This window comes from Neopelma chrysocephalum, unplaced genomic scaffold, assembly GCF_003984885.1.
Source record: "Neopelma chrysocephalum unplaced genomic scaffold, ASM398488v2 Primary Assembly neopelma1_22, whole genome shotgun sequence".
Lineage (NCBI taxonomy): Eukaryota > Metazoa > Chordata > Aves > Passeriformes > Pipridae > Neopelma > Neopelma chrysocephalum.
The window spans coordinates 8,356,533-8,376,797 of NW_020897689.1; the positions used below are offsets into that span (position 1 = coordinate 8,356,533).

At 40.1% G+C, this 20,265-nt stretch overlaps 1 protein-coding gene across 3 annotated transcripts; it reads left to right on the forward strand.

Annotated features, from left to right (window-relative positions):
* Positions 1 to 289: 289 nt before the first annotated feature.
* ELOC (elongin C) lies at positions 290 to 13,502 on the forward strand. 3 transcript variants are annotated; one of them, XM_027693872.1, is made up of 5 exons: positions 290 to 383; positions 703 to 770; positions 7,781 to 7,842; positions 9,412 to 9,555; positions 13,264 to 13,502. In XM_027693872.1, exons 3-5 carry the CDS (start codon positions 7,839 to 7,841, stop codon positions 13,452 to 13,454), a joined length of 339 nt encoding a protein of 112 aa, XP_027549673.1. In that variant the 5' UTR covers positions 290 to 383; positions 703 to 770; positions 7,781 to 7,838; the 3' UTR covers positions 13,455 to 13,502. The 3 variants fall into 3 exon arrangements, with proteins under 3 accessions (XP_027549673.1, XP_027549749.1, XP_027549590.1); XM_027693789.1 differs by having other exon boundaries at positions 361 to 383; positions 586 to 770; XM_027693948.1 differs by lacking the exon at positions 703 to 770 and having other exon boundaries at positions 360 to 383.
* Positions 13,503 to 20,265: the final 6,763 nt, after the last annotated feature.

Below are 20,265 nucleotides of genomic sequence, written 5' to 3' on the forward strand. Positions count from 1 at the left end.
TGTGAAAGGAGGGGCCCAGAACAGGACACAGCACTCGAAGTGTGGCCTCACCCATGCCGAGTACAGCGGGACCATCACTGCCCTGGTCCTGGTGGACACACTACTCTTGATACAGGCCAGAATGTCACTGGCATTCCCGGCTGCCTGGGCACAGGCCGGTTCACGTTCAGCCGCTGTCGAACAGCACCCCCAGGCCCCGACATGGCGAGCCGACCCCGACCCCCTCCAGGAACTACGCGCCCCAGCATGCACCGCTCTGCTCGCGCGGCATGCCGGGAGCGCGGCGGGGCGGGGCCGGAAGCGGCGCGTGCCCGGGCGGAAGCGCTCGGAGGCAGCTGGGCCTACAGCGCGGCCCTGCGAGCGCAGAGGGAGCGGCACCAGCGGTGAGGGCCGAGACACCCCGCGGGCCGGGACAGCCCCTCGGGGAGCCGCCGCAGAGGGCAGCGGGCCTCGCCCCGCTCCAGGCGGGAGGGGGCGGGCGGAGGGGCCGGAGGGGCCCCCAGAGCCGTCGAGGCGTGCGGGGCGCGGTGCCAGGCCCGGGTTCCCCCTCCGGGGTGGTGGCGAAAAGCGCGTTTCTCCCCCCAGAGCCTTCTCCTTGGAATCCCGGCGCCGCCGGGAAGGGGGCTCCCCGGAGCTGTGCTGTGTTTGAGCATCGCTCCCAAACTCCTGCCGTAAGTGACGTTCGCCCTTTTCCTGCGCCAGGCCCTAGAGAGGGGAAAAGCTAAGGCCGAAAGAATTTAGGCTGCGCCTCCAGGGTTTGTTGTGCCAAGGTGAGAAGTGCTGGTTAAAGTGCTTTGACTCTTTAGTAAGCAAAGCAAGGAAAAGGGTGATACGCCTACAGGTAGCAATAAAAATAAGCTTTTGCGTGCTGTGTGTTCCTCAAAGGGAGGTTCTGCTTTAAAAAAAAGGGAACCTGAGCATTAGTAAGTTATTGCTGGCTTCATATATATGTGTGAAAAGGTGATGGTGATGCTGGCAGTTTGCCTTAACAGCCAATTTAATCTCACATCAAGTAACATTTATTAAATATTTATTAAGTGTGTTTGTTACTGTAGATTTAAGTTAAACTTTGCACTGTGGGGAGACCTAGATAGTCACATGCCACTTGTTTACTTGGCTTTGATGAAATTTGGAAGCAAACCAGAAAAACACAGATAAACAGGCAGGCGAGAGACCTTTAGGATAAGAACCCCTTTGGGCACTTATTTCTGAATAATTTCTTACGTGCTTCTAGTTTACTCCTTTTGCTATAATAAGGACCAAAAAAATTTGGGGGGGATAAATGTTTATTAACCGAAGAGTTACTTAGAAGGAGAATAAATTTTTATTAGTTTTTCTCTAGTATGTTGCCTACCATCTTTGCACATGTAGCACATACCTTATGCCTTGGCATCAGCCTTTTAGTGTGCTTAAGTTATAAAATTTTTGCTACCATGTCCATTGGGAGTTTTAAGAGAATCTTTAGAAACTTTTAGCACTTCAGCACTTAGTTTTTTTCTTGTTGCATCAGAGAAAAGCCATTTGAGATTTAATTTTTTTTGTGCTAGGGTTGGTAATGAAAAGATTTAGACAGTTTCATGTAGTCTTAATATGAAGACTCTTAACAGTGGTGCAGTGAGGTAAATGAGTATCTTTTGAAAGGATACTCAGCTTCAGGTGTTTTACTGTGTTTTGTAATTTTCAGAGTATGTTACAAGAAACCCTTAAGTTTTGTCATAAAAATGTGGGTTTTGTCAGATTACAATAAAGGAATTTCGATGTACTTTGGCAAGTTCTCTTTGCACCTAGAAAGGTTTGGGATTTAATTATCTTCATTGTGGGGTAGTTTGCATGACAGTAGTTTTTGATTAATGCCTGTAATAAGAGGGCAGTAATCCATGCCCTATAAAATTTTGCAGCATGCCAGCAACCTTTGGCAAGAGCTTACAGTACAGGGCTTTTATTGTATGTTTAGAAGAAAACAGTTAATGCTCCCCTGCCCTTTTTTTTTTCTTGAAACTTTCTTGGGAATTACTGAGAAGGAAACTTTCCTTCGACAGGAAAAGAAATCTTAAGTGGGATCTTTGATACTCCATACATGATATCCTATCACATCACCAATCTCAACTAACATTCACCTTTACTTTACCTTCCTGTTGCATTCCAGTGACCCCAAAAGTTTGAATTTTAGTGCCTGTGAGTATGGAATAGTGAATCAGCTGATTTGGAAGTCATACTGTGCCAGTTTCCCATCGTGTTTTTTCAAAATATGCTTCGATCCCTACTTACATTAATTATTTTTCGATGCAGACTGAGTAGTGAATGCTAAACTGAAGAGTGGTGTTTTTAAACAAATTATTGTTTAGGATAGGATAGAATTTAGCATTGAACGATAGGAGGCTTCTGTTGCAACATATAGCAGCCTTTGATAACTGATGAATTCTTACTGATGCAGAAATGACACCCAAAAAATTGTCAACAGTTGGCTTCTAAAGTAACGTAGGAATTGTGAAGGAATTTGTGTGTGTTATTTGCCACACATTTTCTGGAAAGTGATAGTGTAGAGTACAGAAATGTCACCAGCTAAGCAATACAAAAGCCATGTGCATGTGCTGTAGTTGATGAGTTGGAAGCCATTTGAGTTTCCTTGAACCAGAATGTGATATTTTAAAGTTTTCCTGTGGGATCAAAGAATCTGAGTGCTTGAAATGTTTGCATAGATTTAATTTTCTTGTACTGATCAGAACACAGCAGTGGGGTTCTGGAAGCTCTACAGTGGTTGTGTGTGTTCAGCTACATTAGTGTTCAGCTACATATGTCCTTCCAGTCTGTTCCACTCTCATCAACATACAGGATGTACAAGGAAATGATATTCTGGAATTTCTGGGAAAGTCTGGGAGATGAGCTCGCAACTCTGGGAGTGAGGTGGGACGGTCGTGGACATGCTTCGATTTTGTTCGTGCATTTGATGGTCAAGAGAAGCAGGGAAGAGATCGAACTAAACTCACTACACCATGGTATTTCTTAGAGTTGCAAGAAGATGATGTTAAAGTATGGAAACAAGAGCACTTGCCTGGTGTGGCTTAGTTGCTGTGTTTTGTGATACTTTGTTATAGTCTACCTGATACATGTAAATATTCTGGCAACTTGTGACAATTTTCAGTTCTCTAGTATACAATGAGAATGTTGTTTTCTGCAGCAAGAACTTCCTTTTTAGACTGGCTGGAAGTTTTGTGTGCCAAATAAGCTGATTTTAGTTGTATTGTATTCTCCCTCGTAGATAAAAAAGTGACATATTCCTTTTATGTAAACTTTCCCTTAACAAACACAGATTTTGCTAATTCTTTTTTTTTTTTTTTTAAGGAGGCAAAGTAGAACAGCAACACCTAATATATATGCTTTTTAGAGATTAAAGTCAGGGAGCTGATCTACCTAATTGGTGATGTCAGATAAGCTTCTTGAAGGGTAAATAGAATTGTGACTGTACTTCAGCAAAAATTAGTGGTTCTTTGCAGGAGTCTGGAATAGTCAAGTTAAAAATACTTAATAAATACAAGTTCTCAAAACTTGGGTTGTTCTCTTCCCAACTACTTCATTGGTGAAGTCAGACAGGGGCAGCTATAAAATTTGGAAAAGTAATTAAAATATAGGCAGTTACCAGGCATCTTCAGAAATCTCAGAGTCTCTTTCTTCATATTGGCTTGGCATATGTTGTTGCTTGTGGTGCTTTAGTTATACAGAAGGAAAATGTAGTGATATGCTTTGCAATAAACATTACATTGGAAAATACACTATAAGAAAATAATTTCTTGGAAGACAACTGTTACGACCCGCCCCAGAAAAGGGCGGGGGGGGATAACCCAGGTTCTTATTAATAAATCCCTTGGGGTGGATGAGTGAAACGAGACTGAATAATCAGTGTTTGAAAACATATATATGTAGGGTTTATTTTAGAACAGTTTTGTTTCAAAGGTAAACAGGTATGTTGGCATTTTGGGTGTTATCATCTATATTTCTCATCTATAGCAATATGGCATAAAGATAACCTTTAGGGAAAATGCATAAGGGAGAGAAAAGAAAGACAGGATAAGGGTAAGGGAGAGTAAGGGAAAGAAAAGATGAGAGTGGAAAGATGTATATAGTCATTGCCCACGGGGTCCAGCGATGAAACTTGGTAGTTGCAGCTTCCATGTCTGTCAGTTGAAGGGGAGGCCTTGACCCTTTGGGGGTGAAGGAGGGAAGCCCCCACACTCAAAGAAGTTATGAGTTGTTATATCCATGGATAGTGTCACGGGCCATGCCACGAGCCTCCAATGTCTCCTGGGCCTGTGCAGAGTTCCTGTGAGGGGCCTGGTAGAAGGGTTTTTCCCGCCTTTCAGAATTGGCGAGGGGATGGGCTTTGATGGGCCATGCCATGAACCTCTAGCATCTTGGACAGGCCAGTGCAGAGTTCATGTGGAGGGCATGGTGAACATGGCTCTTCTCGCCTTTTCAGGGCTTGACGCCTTCAGCAGCACTGGAGGGAGAGATGGACCCAGCTGCCCATCATAGGTATAATGCAAAAGTCCTGCAAAAGCCTGCAAAAGTCTCCTGGCAGTCCTAGAATGCATAAATTGTTAACTGTTTCAGTCTCTGACAACAACATACAAGGTTTTTTGACTCTCCTGTTTCTAACCTATTATTTAAACCTTAAGGCCATGCTGTTGTCAAGTAAAAAATATTGTGCAGAAAATTTCCCTCCATACTCTTTTTACTATGTGCACAATTGAGAATTTGTGAGTGACAATGATTTCTACATCCTTTATATTTCTTGTTTATGTTCATTTGTTGGACTTAAACTGAGGTACAGTGTTGGCATAGTTCTCCCTATTTGATGCTTATCTTTTTAATGAATTTTTATATTTATCTTCATTCCAGTTTTATTTTGCTATGCTGAGTAAGGAAGACTAATTTTTCTTTCATAAAACAAGCTCTTTGGTCATATCAGTAGCTCCTTCCTGTAGTTCTTGTAATTCGAACTTCTTTTTCTTGAAAACAGGAATTCAGAAATGTGTGTGACATTCCAGACAAGTTGTTGCTCTTGTGCAACAGTGCTCATATCTATCTCTGTTGCAAAGAAGTCCTCAGTGTGCCTTTTCCTCTTTGTTCCCCACCTTTTTTTTTTTCTTTTGGTCCCTTAGAGCTGCATCAGTTTATAATTGACCACAGAATGTCTATACTCCCAAATAACAAGCCCTGACTACCTGAAAGAAGATTATATTGGTCCCTACATACAGGAATCTTGCATTTCATAACATTTAATTTCATGAGTTTCTAGTATGCCGTTTTTCAAGACTGGTCACTTGTGCGTGTTATGCTTTGTTCCCCTTTTGTTGCAATGCTTTTCACTTCCATCTCATCCAAATCTACCTATTATTTTCTGGCAGCACTGTTTAAAATAAAAGTTCAACATATTTTTTGGAGGAACTAGTAGTTCTTTTCTAGCCTAGTTGTTCCATGTTTGCCATGCCATACAGTATTCTCGTAGTCTTGTAGCAAATTTCTTTCTCATTTTAAGATTACCTCTCATCATATTTATTTAACCCCATATGATGTAAGAGTCCAGGTTGCATCTTTTTTTCAAAGAAAATGATTGATTAATTTTTAGGTATTGGAATAGTTCAGTGTGACCCAAATCTTACTAAAGCTTACTATATTTTTATCCTGTTTTCCTTTTTAGAGCAACTGAATTCAGACCACCAAGCCTGATAGGTTTTTTTCCTTCTTTGTTAACTACTGTATTTTTTTCTCCTCTATAATCATAGCACTTTTCATTTGATTTATTAAAATGCTCATTGCATCTTTTTGAGACAGCTCTAGTGGTTTTTTTGTGTAGACATTTCTTTTCAGTTCTCCACTTTCAATGTATTAGCCTCCTCAAGTTACGCTTTTACCTTGCAAGGTCTTAATATATCTGCATTCCCACTAACTAACCTGTCTTTATTCCTGTATTTAGTAACAGTACTTGTATTGTAAACCAAGGAACATTTTATCCTCACCAACACTTCCAAAAAATGGTATCGCTTCCATGGTTTTTTTTTATTATTATTATTTATAAATCATAAGTGGTTTCACTACTCTTTTGGAATATAACGAAGGGTTTTGTGACTAGAAAAAGTGATAGCAGAAGTGATCCTCTTCTGCAAAGTAGAAGTAATAACTTAAGGTATCTCTTCAGTTTGTCAGCAACAGATACTCTCCAATAAGATGCTTGATTTCCCATTTACAAAAACTGTCGGAATAGGGTGAAGGATCCCATCAGTTTTGGGCCCTAACTGTTCCAGCACCCAAATGTAATTTCCTTAGATGAGTTCCTGGAATTACTGAAAATGGTGAAGGCATTTAGCACTCCAAAGACAGCAGCAATGTAAGTGAAGGGTGAATTTTGCTCTTTTCTCCACAGATAATTAAAAACTATTGATTATGCGTGTGTAGTTTGGTTAAGCATACATAACAAAGTGCCTTTTTGTGAAAGATGGAGGCAACATTCAGACTCTTTCATGTTTGTAGCTATAAAAAAGGGAAATGGAACAAATCAGTATCAAAGTGCTGTGGAAAAGTGAAGCTATCAGCAATAGCAAAGCGATGTCTGTAGTGCTTCTTCCAAAGCTTGCAGCTTCCTCAGCTTGCTTACATTGTCTTGCTGAACTATTACCAGAAACATAGGAGGGAGGGAATGTGGGGAGTGGTCTCTATTCTGGTCTCTTTTGCTGCCCTCAACCCTGAATATCAGCTGGGAAACCACCCAGGTTCCCTGATGCTGTTTTCCTGAATCTGTGGGCACACAATACTAGTTCATTGATTTTTACTGGGTTAATGTTTAGAGAGCGGCTGTTGACATGAAAGAAGTTTTAGGACAGCAGGTAGGTGGGAGGAATTTCTCTTCCAAAGTTTTCTTTTCCCCAGCAGAGATGCAGTTCAGGGTAAAGAAATATAAGTTGTGTCTGAACATGTTAGATTTGTTTTGCACATAAGCGCTTCCATTTCTCTAACTCTTTAGTTTCACTTTCATGGAGAAATATGTATGCAGCAAGCTGGATGTCAGTGTATAAGCTATGGAAGCTCCTGGTTAACTTACCATGTGAATACCTACATTAAATGTCTGAAGTAGATTATCTAGGTGACATGGGTGGTGGTATCAGGAACTGTCAGTCTCGGGAAGGACAGGTTGGAGGCCAGGTATTTAGTGCATACTGATTAGACTGATCCTTGAGCCTTGTCTTCTCCAGCCTAAACAACCCCAGTTCTCTCAGCCTCTCCTTGTGTGACAGGTGCTTCAATCCCTCATCCTTTTGACCCTTTGCAGGACTCAGTCTGGCACGTGCTGGACCCAGCGCTCCAGATGTGTCCCACTAGTGCTGCGTGGAGGGGCAGGATCACCTGCCTCAACCTTCTGGCAGTGCTCTTAACAGAGCTCAGGGTGCTGTTGGCCACCTTTGCAGCAAGGACACACTGCTGGCTCATGTTCAACTTGTCCACTAGCACCCCCAGGTCTATTTCTGCAGAGCTGTTTTCCAGCAGGTCAGCCTCCGGACAATACTGGTGCCTGGGGTAATTTTTCCCAGGGTGCAGGGGTTTGCGTTTCCCATTGGTGAACTTCATAGGTTTCCGTTTTCAAAGTGGACTGTTCATCAACGTTGCATGCTGTGTATTATCGTATTCTTTTCTGAAGAGTGTTTATGATAACATAAAGACTAATAAATGAAGGTGACTTTAAAAATGGTACTGCTGACTCAAAATATTGCCTCTTGTGTTTTTTCAGACGCTCCTATTGCAAAATCTGCAGTTGAAAAGGAATATTTTTATTTTATAAGAAGAAAATGGGTAAGTTCATAGTCTTAGAGTGTTTTCTGCTTTCCTGTGATTTGAAGCATTTTCTCTCTCACATTGATAGAGGAGTTGGATTGTAAGACTTTAAATGTTGATCTTGTCACCGTTTTTCTTGCAGCCTCAAAAGTAAGTGGAACTTCCTACAAATGTTTTGTAGGAGAATTTTCTCAAGTGACTGTTCATTTATGGAAACACTTGTTCAGAGTGCATCCATCTAACAAAAAATTTCACTTGCTTAACATGCATAGTCCTAAAAATGTACATGCTAAAATAGGAATGCCTTTAGGCTTTTATGGCACTAAACTTTTAGATAGCGGACAAGAAAATTTCACTATGTACTGTTTTAAGTAATTCTTTGCTTGTTTGTTAGCTAAGGTCAGCCTGTGGAATTCTGGCTCAGAGATCATAATAAGAACTGATTTCTGGTAAATTACATTGTGTGTGATATGACTACGTCTGAAACTGTTGTATCTACCTCTACAAATGACTGGTTAATGAAATGTGATTGGACAGATTCTGGTTTTATCTGTACTTTTTCTGAATATATTTTAGCATGTGTGGCACTGGCAGTACTTTACTAAAATTGGCAATAACTACATGGTAATTCAATTTTAATTTCAAATTCACAAAACAACTTGATTGGGGGAATGTTTTGCTTGCTATACTGGCAACAGTAATTCAGCTTTTAAAGATAGCACTGTTGGGATAGAATAAATGAAGGAACAAAAAGGGAAGAGGGTGAAGGCTTCTGGAGAAGAAAAGTAAAGAGTGAGTATTTAGTGGAACAGAAAAAGCACAATCAAAACTGCTGTGGGGAGAACTTCCAAATTTCCTTGGGTTTAGTGCTTTGGCAGTTTCCCTGTTTTCCACCACAACATGGGTGTGCACTAGTGCTGTGTGGTTCTGGGTCTGGTTGGGCAGTGAGGGAAGATGAATCTTCATTTCTTCAGTGCAGGAATGCTGACTGCTTTTATTCTTACCTGTGCTTTGGAAAGCACCTTTTTCCTTGCAGTCTGTGTTTTTAAATATCAGCTACGTCTTTAGGTAACTTTTAGCAAGTTTTAGTATGATAAACATGGCAATAGCCTTACAGTGTGAATCAGTAGCATGTTCAATTCACTTGAGAATGTCTAAAGGAAAACTTCATCCCTACATAGATTTTAGAAATCATGACAGAATTTGGTGATGGAGGAATGAAAGAGGAGAGATGTTAAAATTCCAACTTGTGCAAAAATTCTTGCCTTAAAACAGATTGCTGATTGTTTCAGAGGAAATTAGCTCAGTTGGTTAGAGCATGGCGCTAATAAAGCCAAGGTTGTGGGTTCAATCCCCTCATTCACATGAGAGTTGGACTTAGTGGTCTCTGTGGGTCCCTTCCAACTCAGAATGTTCTGTGATTCTGTACAAAGTCCTCAAATATGGAAAATGTTTCTATCTTATTTCCGGTTGCATTTAGATTCTTCATTTTGCAAATGTAGTCATAGAAAAGACTGCAACTTGCATTATTAGTGTTGTGAATCAGTATATTGTGTTCTCAAACCATTGTCTTTTTTTCTATTATAGATGGAGAAGAGAAAACATACGGTGGGTGTGAAGGCCCAGATGCTATGTATGTGAAGTTAATATCCTCTGATGGCCATGAGTTCATCGTAAAAAGAGAGCATGCATTAACATCAGGAACAATAAAAGCTATGTTGAGTGGACCGGGTAGGTACAAAAGATTTAGTACCTTCACATTCTTTGCTTTCACTTTTGGACAGTTTGATATTTTATCATGCAGTGAGTGAAAGTTGGAATAAATGATTACTTTTCCAGATCCTGCCTAGTTCCTGTTTCCAGCAGAGCAGTGCACCTCTGTGGGGTATTGTGCTACCAGACTTAAAATTGAACTCTTCTTTTGGGAAGTTAGTGATCGTACAGTATCACTGCTACTAGTTTCTCATGGTGTGAGAACTTGAGGGTATTACATGAAATGTGTAGCTGTCAAGTTCAAAACAAACAAGCTGGTAGTTTTTTATTGCCACCTCCACAGTGGTACTTGTATTCTGTATGGAGTTAATTTTCTTCATAACAGGTCATGTGGTTCTGTGCTTTAATTTGTGACCAAAATAGTGCTGATAACACACCTCTGTTTTAGCTGTTGCTGAAAGGTGTTTGCACACTCTCCAGGCCTTCTCTGTTTCTCATTCTACCCCACCCAATGACTTTCCAGACAGGAGGGTGTGCAAGAGGGTGGGAGGGAACACAACCAAACAGATGACCCAAACTAATGAAAGAGGAGATATTGCATGCCATATAATATCATGCTCCAAAGTTAAAAAGAGAGTGGAGGGAATTAGGGAGGTGTAGTGGGTTTACCCTGGCCAGATACCAGGTACCCACTAAAGCTGCTCTCTCACTCTCCCCCTGCAACTGGACAGAGAAGAGAGAAAAAAAACAGCTAACAACTCATGAGTAGAGATAAGAGCTTGGAGAGGTCAGTGATTGATTACCTTCATGGGCAAAACAAGACTCAAAGTGCGGATAGTACTTAATATTTATTACTAACAGGATAAGAGTCAAAGAATGAGAAATAAAACAGTCTTAAAAACACCTTCCCCCCACTCCTCCTTCCTTCCGTGTTCTCCCTCCTCCCCCCCAGCGGTGCAGGGGGAGGGGGAATGGGGGTTATGGTCAGTTGTTGTTTCTGCCACTGCTCAGAGAGAGGAGCCCTTCCCCTGCTCCCCTGGAGTCCCTCCCACGGGAGACAGTCCTTGATGGACCTCTCCCGCATGAGTCCATCCCTCAGGCAGCAGTTGTTCCCAAACCGCTGTTCCGTGGGTCACTCCTCCATGGGATGCAGTCCTTCATGAATGAGCTGTACCGATGTGGGTCCCCCCACAGGGGCCGCAAGTCCTACCTGGGAAAAACCTGCTCCAGGGTGGGCTTCCCTGTCCATGGGCCGCAGGTCTCTGGCAGGACCCCACTCCATCCTGGGCCTCCCACGGGGTCACGGCCTCCTTCATGCATCCACCTGCTCCATGGACTGCAGGTGGGTCTCTGCACCTGGATGGTCCTCCATGGGCTGCAGGGGCACAGCTGCTTCACCATGGTCTGCACCGCGGGCTGCAGGACCTCAGCTCCGGCGCCTGGAGCACCTCGTCCCCCTCCTTCTGCAGTGACTTTGGTGTCTACGTTGTTATTTCCACGTTCTCACTCCGCTCTTCCCTGGGTGGAATTTCTTCTGTGCAACAATCTTCTTTTCTGAAATATGTTATCACAGAGGCATTACTATTACTCCTAATTGGCTCGACCTTGGCCAGCGGCAGGAAGTCCGTCCTGGAGCCAGCTGGCATTGGCTCCACGGAACAGGGGAAGCTTCTAGCAGCTTCTAACAGAAGCCACCGCTGTAGCCCCCCCTGCTACCAAAACCCAGCCACTGAAACCCCCTACAGGAGGTTAGCCACCTTATGCTTGGGAACTGGCTGGGCATCAGTCTACCCATGGGAGGTGATGATTACCTTTGCATAACTTGTTTTGTTTTCTTTCTCTTCTCTCAACCCACTAGTTTTCTTGCTTTTACTTTTCCTTTCCTCTTCCTTTGTCCACAGCAGGGGTAAGTGATCAAGTGGCTGTGTGGTGCTCAGCTGCCTGGTTGGATTTAGGCCACATGTTCACAACATCCTATGGCAAGGAATTCCTGAGCCTAATGATGAAAGTTAACTTTCCTTTGAGACAAGGATAGATAAACTTACAGAAGGGAAGGACCTTGTGTGTTACTGAATATATGAGACTATGTCTGCGTTAAGAAGTGTCTAAACTAACTTTTGAAGACCAAAAGGTTTGGAGGAGAGAACAGGGAGAAGTTGACACGGGCTTTCCCTCTTCTTCACCCGCATCTTGTGTGTTTACCTTTAGCCCCTGGAGTGGTGGGCAGTGGGCTATGTGGAGCTTGGATCTGAATATGGTCATTCTTCTGTTCTCTTTTAGGTTCTGGTGAGGAGGATTATTGGAGAGATCTATTTGTGTAATACATTTTAAAATTACTTAGTAATACTTGGACAAACTGAGCAATTAAAATTCTCAGCTTAATGTTCTGCTGTTATTTTAATGGTTGCATTTGAAAATATGTAAAATGTCTTTTGTGTCTGATCCACTCCATGTTGTCCTCCCAGACAGGCAAAAGGAAGAGTAGTTACAAGACCTGCTCTGAATTTGTTCAACGAAGGAATAAAAGGCAAAGTAACCTGCTTAGAGGGCTAGAAACTGACTCCGTAAAGGACTCAGCATTCAAGGATATTTTGTATAAAAACTAGCAAGATAAATGCATTCACAAGGGAAAGTACCGTTGCTGTCTAGTTCAGTAGGTCATAATTTCACTGATGTTTAAGTGTTCTGTTCCAGTGCTGTGACATTGCCAATATGCTAACATTTCTTCTGTTGCTTCCGACTGTTCCTGTACTAGAATTCAAGCCAGATTGCCTTCGGTGCATGCAGATACTTCTACACAAATCTGTGTAGACATTAGTAAATAGTTCTGCTTTGTAGTTAGAAGGGGATGCCTACAGAAATAATGGGAACCAAACACTGCTAGTCTTCCATAAATATGGAGCTCATGTTAGTATTTTTTGTGTTGTCTTTCAGCTTAATGAAAGTCTAGAGATATGAGGAAAAGAAAAACAAAGATAACAGTAGAAAGGCTATGGGATGAACCATAGGATGACTTTGTATCATCCAGGTTTCATAGTTATAGGCACTATAGAAAGTTAATTTCAAATGTACTTGTGTTTTGAGATTTGAGCTTTGGATAAATTCTTTAATATCTAATAGCGATGAACTTGTACTGTATATAACCTTTTCTCCAGTACAACTAGAGTTTCTCTATCCCTGCTGCCTGCCTGTTTTCACAACTTACCGAGTTAATGCATCTTTGAGGTTTCAATCCTTTTGTCAAATCTGCCCGAAACTGAGAAATTCAAAGCTAGTGAGTCACAGAAGGGACTACTGCTAGGTGTGCATGTGCAGACACAGTGCATCTATAAAGCTTTTTTTTTTCCCTTGGTTAAGACAGTTAGAAATTTGATGTCTTTTTATTGTTGTCGTTGTTACTGTGAACTTCAGAACCTTTTGGACTGAGCACACATCAGCTATATTGGAAGTAAACCTAAATTTCTGGTGTAGTTATTCAGAATATTGTTAATAGGCTGCAGCCAAAATAAACACTTTGTAATGCTGGGTATCTTAATATTCTTGAGGGCTCTGAATGTGGCACCTCCTGGTTTACAACGAAGAATATAATACCCTGGAATATGGGATTTATGCAGGTCTATTTAGAATGTGTTGTATTAGTGTACTAGTGTGTTTCATTTTGCAGTGAATTGAGATTCTGACTTTTGCTTTGGTGTTCTTTTGTGTTGTTTTTTTTTCTTTCTACAGGACAGTTTGCAGAAAATGAAACAAATGAGGTCAATTTTAGAGAGATCCCATCCCATGTCCTATCCAAAGTATGCATGTATTTCACCTACAAGGTCCGCTATACTAACAGCTCTACGGAGATTCCTGAATTCCCAATTGCACCTGAAATTGCACTGGAACTTCTGATGGCTGCAAACTTCTTAGATTGTTAAATAAAATAAATTATAATAAAAAAATGTAAAACTTTTTTCAGTATTTAATACATGTAGTTCAGTTAGTAACTTTTTTCAGATAGCATGTTGCGTGTGTGCTGTTGAGAACTATAAAGTTCACTGCAGAGGCAGTTGCCTTCAGTTCTTTTGCATATAGCAATCATTCAGTTGGAGTTTGTTTTGCTGCTTACACAAATAAGGACCTTTTCACAAATAAACAAATATGCCAATTAGTAGATGGCTATGCCTTATCCTTTAGGTGTGGTAGAACTTTCTTTTAATACAATGAGCATAGCAAATACTGGAGTTTAGTCTCATATTCTCTAAAAGGTAGTTATAGTTACATACGAGTAGCTGTTTAGGGTTTCTAACTTTCTGTTGTTTTTAAAGTTTCTAAACATCTGAACTTAATCTCCTTTTTAAGATGGCTGTCCTTTAGAATAGTTACACTAACTAGATTAGAAGTGCCCTCCCTAGGGTTTGTGTACTGGCAGTGATATTCCAGATAGGGTGAAAGTGGAGTATGTAGGAGAATGTTTAAGAAGGCTTTTAATTTAAGTCATAGTATAGACATATGTAAAGGTGTACTTGATACATTTTTCTTTTATAACCTAAATTTACCCTGTTAGTAATTTCAAATATTCCAGTCACTTGTCTGTGCAGTAAGACTGTGATCCTACTGACAGTGACTTTTAAGGGGAAAACTAACTGTTGCAATCTGTGTATATTATCTTCTGTATAACATATAAGGTTATTCTTAATATACTGTCACTTGACCTGATAAGGATTTTATATGACCTCAGTTATGGTTTATTTCCATTGTTCTGATTGTTTATGTAAAGTCTGTATTTAATCTTTAGCGTAGTAGTCATTTAAATTTTGTAACATAGCAGCTGAAAATATATCAGTTATCCTACCTTTTACCTCTTCCTTGACCTCTCCCTTGTACCCACAGAAAAAGACCCTAAAATGTTGGAGGTCTTTTATATTTGAAGGAAAGGGCATTAAGCAGATGTTTAAGGAGCTGTTTTATAAATTTCATAGGTCTTTCCAATGTTTTTAAAAATATTTTAGGGGAAAAGGATTGGCAAGCCACTGATGTAATACTAGAGTGGAACACATCATCTCTTGGTCGTTCCTGCTGGCAGTTGCTTGTATTATGAGTTCTTTGTTCAAAGCAAGTTTCCATAAAGAGGAAAAAACAAACAACTTGAGACAAGAAGTTGCTTTTTGTTCAGTTGCAGCCTGAAGAATGCTTCTGCCAAAACCATGTGTAAATGAGAATAAATCTAATGCATCATGAGAAATGATGCAAGAACAATGTAGTTAGCGTTTCCATCAGCCGCCTGTGCTTCAGCTTTGTTTTGATCAAGAAGTGGTTGTGGTCTATCATGGAAAAATCCTACTGACTGATGGTGGGACCTCTTTCTTGATGTATTAACTCATGGCTGAAACTCTCCTCTAAACCTGTTTGTCAACATAAATACAACTTTGAAGAGATTTTTCTGGTTGAAAACTAGTAATTTACAGAGACTATGCTGTCTGCCCATGGAGGAGTTCAGTTCTGACAAATGAAATTTTATTCTAGGCTTAAATAATGCTTGATAGACAAGCTGACATTAATCTATGTGTTGATAGATTAGCTGACATTTATTCACATCACATACTTTGGCACAATTTAATGTGTTTAATGTGGGGATGTCTGTGACCAGATTGGTTTTGCACGATAAAGCTGAAGTGCATTGCAGGGCAATTGTCTGAAATCCAATGTGTAAGCACTGTGGTCAGTGCTGTTAGTAACTCATTTTCAAGAGCACTAGAAAGATAAAACAGAGATACCCTGCTATGCTGCTTTTGTTAGAGCTGCTAGGAATACCCTAAAAGGTCAAGGAATACCGACATGGATATTTTAGTCACAACTACATATCAATCTGAAGGAGTCTTAAGTTCACTGGCCATTTTTAATAGTTTTGAGGTTAATGACTTGAGGCTTAAAATTATATAGTTTGAAATTAAAGCAAAAAGGATGTCATTTTTTTTAAATGGTGTTTTTTCTTTTTTTTTTTCTTTTCTTTCTTCCCCTTTTTAAGCATTCCAAAACAAATTCCTGTTAAAATACATTGCATTTTATGATTCTGTACTTCAGCAGTAAGGTAAAATAGCTGGTTTAGCTCTGAATAATAATTTTGTTGGTTTTCTTTCAGCTTAATGTATCATACAGTAGCTTTGAACACTCAGGAAATGCAGTAGTGTCCCAGAGCGCACTATTTGCAAAACCACCGGCTGTTGAAACTAACCAGATTTCTAAGTGGGAGGGGGGCAGAGGGAATTAGTGCAATTTCCGTCATAGTTACATGGGTATGCTATTATCAGACAATTGGAAACTTACCACACTTAACCCCTGAGTTCTAAATAAATTTCAAAGTTGAAAATTTTTAAACCTGTGTTTCTTTTGATTTATGACTTCTCAGAGGAAGTGTTCACGTGCAGAATCATAATTTTCATGGCTATAGTATATGGCAATGTAATTAGTATTTAGGTAATAGGTTGTGAAACTGCATGTATAAAATTAAAGGTGGTGGGTTTTTTTCATAGTTCTGAAGAGTTTCATAGATTTGAAGTGTTAAGATTTCTTTGTGCTGCTCTGAGTTACAAGTATCCACAGTTCTCAGAAACAACTAAGTACTAAAACGGCATGGTATTCCTGAACAGGCTTGAAGAAGATACTTTCAAGGATACTTCAAGGATATCTTGCTGAGGATATTTTGAAGACTTCGAGTGTCCCATAATACTCCTTTTGCTTAGTAAGCTAGTCCTGTATCTGATGGTTCAAAATTTAAACTTTACCACTGATTGAGTGATAGAAGCTTCCAGATTCTTTACTAACTGTGAGCAATGAGAAGGCCTGCTGGGTTACGGTTTGTAATCATTTGAATGTTTACAAGCTGCTGAAGAAGTCTCTGATGGTATCCAGCATTAAATAGTCTGTGCATCCAAAATGATCAGAACTCCATAAGACATGAAATTCCTTTTTGGTTTTGAAGTTGAAAAAAGGAGGATTCACCATCTGGATTCACTGTGCCATTATATTCAACAGCTGTGCTGGACATGATATCTGAAAGGCATTTCTTAATTAACAGTAATAAGTTTGGAAAACTGGTTGCTTCTGCCTGCATTTTATCATTTCATTGTATGTTGTATTTCACACGCCTAAATTGCAGCAATGGCTATTTGTTTTTTTCACCCTTTCTTGTTTTTACCCTTCCTGTTGAAAGGGTGTTCCCAACACTTCCCTAAATCTGTTGGTTTATGTGATAGATAAAGTGGACAAGGAAATTAGCAGGGCGGGAAAGTTAACTTTTCAATCCATGTTTTGTGTCCCTCTTATTTTGTCAGGTCTCAAATGTTGCAGTGTAATTTAAGGGAGTAACATTTACTGCAGAGTCAACAAAAACACAGTGTTAGTGTGTAGGAACTAATGAGAAATAGCAGTTTTCCTAGCTAAAAACTAAGGGTGGAGGCTGTGGTATAAACTTGATTTCAATAACTGAGTAAAAAAAAACAGCAGGAACTCGTTAAAAGATCACGTGGATTTGGAAGACAAACTAGGATGCTGGTTTTTAAAGACAGAGTAAAGCTTTGCAATTAGCAAAAAAGGTACTAGGTAGTTTTTTCCCATGGAAAATGTTCAACTTTGAAGGATTTTGACAAATTATCAGCTGGATTGGAGTTGGTTTTTTTTTTTAATGTATCTTGTTAGATGGCAATTTTATGTGAAGATACCGATCCTGTGAACTCAGTGTGGCACAGCGATTGGAACAGCTGGAAAAGAGCACATAGTAGATTTTGTGATTATTACTAGCCACCTGTAAAGCTTGAGTGTCATCATTAAGGGAGCACAGGGAAAGGAATGGTGAGTTTATCAATTTGAATTTTAAGACTTTGTGAATGTTACATCCAAAATGCAGTTTGTGTAATCTTCTATGGGAGAAAGGTCACTGAGATTAAAAAAAAAAAAAAATAGAAAAAAAATATATCTTCCTGTCATTGCCATGTTACTGTTTTGTGTTTACAGAACACAGGATTTTCCTCCCACACTACATGGGAGGAGATCACAGATACAAGGTCATGATTTTTCTTTGACAAATGGAGTACTTCAGCGTCTCATCTTATTGAACTTACATACTTGGACAGTTTTCAAGATGTTCATCATGTAATGTTTTATAGCTTCACTTTTGAGGGGAGAATTGGAAAATTAAGTTAAAATTACCCCTGAAATATGTATTGCCTTTTAATTCTGTGAAAGTAACAACTTGAGAGCTTTTAGATGAATTAAAATCTACAGTACTGTGCTAAAGTTACTAGTTTCCAGAACAGTTTTGTGAGATCAGGTTTTTTTGGAATACAGGCATGGATTAATACTACTCGTTATTTATTTGTTTTTAATTTCTTTGTTCAAACAGAAGTTACTTTGAAGTTAAAAACAAATGCTGTTAATTCCATTAATGCTAATTCAAATTTAAAACTTTTCAGGTGAGGATTAATAACTAGGGCTTTTGTTCCCATAAAAAAAATTACTGTTGGTATCCTATTTACACTAATAGAAAATGTTTATCTCCAAAATCACCACTATACAAAACTGTAAGTAATACATAATTCATGTCTTATGTTGCTACATATTCTTGTTACTCTGTCTAGTAAAAGAATGAGATTCCTGCTATGTAGATTAATTCACTCTTATGTAAAAAGTTCTCAGCTTTGGTTAGTATCACCAAGCCTGAAAAATATCTAAAATTTAAATGCATTTGGCACAAAGGATTTCTTTTTTTATACAGGGAAAAACTTCCTGCATTACCATACTAAGTTGACATATAATCTTTTCCAGAAGTGACACTCCATTTGAGTCAGAATTATTTGTAGTTTGCTACAAATGAAACATGAAAGTGCTATATCAATATTTAACATTTAAACTGCTTTCATAGTTGTCATAGAGTACTTAAATAATGAAAAATATTTGACTTGTAATAAACAACTATGACTTAAGGAGAAAACCATCTGAAAATACGTAATGGAAATAGTCAAGTAACTGCTCATCCATTCTGTTTTCGTATCATAGCTCTGTTTCATCATAATCATATCTCATATGATTTCTTGTCTTTCCCGAGGGACATTAAATAAACAAACGAACAGGCTGGACCAGTGTCATCTTGGTGTACAGGCCTGCAAAATGAAATTCTGCAAGCTCAGTAAGTAGTGCAGGGTCTGGTGAGGGCAGTGTGCAGCCTGATGTGCACAGCTGGAGGAATTGCTTTTCAGCCCTTGGGAACTGTGATAGTTTATCGCACATCTATACAGGTTACCAGAGATGCCTCTTCTCCTGCAGTTTTGCTTCTAGACTAGCAAGACCAAACAGCTACTTAATTTCGAAAATTCTGTATCAGTATCTTCACTGCTTATGAATTCAAAGTTGCTTGTTTGCATTCCTAATAACAACATGAACTATGTATTTGTGTAACTCTTGGGATCACCTGAGAAGCCTTCAGTTCACATTCTTTAAAGGTAAAATAAAATTACTAAATGATAATGATATTTGATTCTTACTGAGCAGCTTCTTAACACTTGGATTTGACAGACACAGTAATCAACCTGCTCACATGGGCTGTGGATGCTTTTGATGTGGAAGAACTTTTAATAATTACATAACCTTGCACTTTTTAATGCATTCATCTATTTAATTGAGTATAGGTCCTACACAATCCTCATTAATTTTTTATAGCTTTTGTCTTTATAGGTATTTATCTTTACAGCATTTAAAAGAGTTAGAGGACTACTGATGCCAAAAAACATGGCTTGACAATTAGTACAAATTGTTAATTACGGCATACAGTGCCAAGCAATAGGACAACAGGCAATGGGCAGAAACTGATGCACAGGAAGTTCCACCTGAGCATGAGGAAGAACTTCTTTACTGTGTGAGTGACTGTGCACTGGAGCAGATTGCCCAGAGAGGTTGTGGAGTCTCCCTCAGTGGAGGTATTCAAGAACCATCTGGATACAATCCTGTGCAATGTGCTCTGGTATGAGTCAGCAGTGCCCTGGCAGCCAGGAGGGCCAACCATGTCCTGGGGTGCACCAGACAAAGCATCACCAGTCAGTTGGGGGAGGGGATTGTCCTGCTCTGCTCTGCATTGGGGCAGCCTCACCTTGAATATTGTGGCAGTTTTGGGCACTGCAATATAAGAAAGATAGTAAGCTGTTAGAGCATGTCCAGGGGAGGGCAACGAAGATGGTGAAGGACCTTGAGGAGAAGCCGTATGAGGAGCAGCTGAGGTCACTTGGTCTGTTCAGCCTGGAGGAGACTGAGGGAAGACCTCATTGAGGCCTACAACTTCCTTGTGAGGGGAAGAGGAGGGGCAAGCACTGATCTCTTCTCTGTGGTGACCAGTGACAGGACCTCAGGGAATGGCCTGAAGTTTAGGTTGGATATTAGAGAAAGGTTCTTCACCCAGAGGATGGTTGGGCACCAGAACAGGGTCCCCAGGGAATTGGTCACCACACCAAGTCTAACAGAGTTCAAGAAGCAGAGTTCAAGGGGATGGTCCTGTGCAGAGCTGACAGTTGGACTTGATGATCTCTGTGGGTCCCTTCCAACTCAGCATATTCTGTGATTCTGCTTGAGCAGGGAGGTTGGACCAGGTGACCCACTGTGGTCCCTTCCAACCTGACTCATCCTTGACTCTGCATATTACTAAAACACACAATTCCACTCCTTTCCCTAGCTCCATGTCCTCCTCCTTCCCCTGCAGTAATT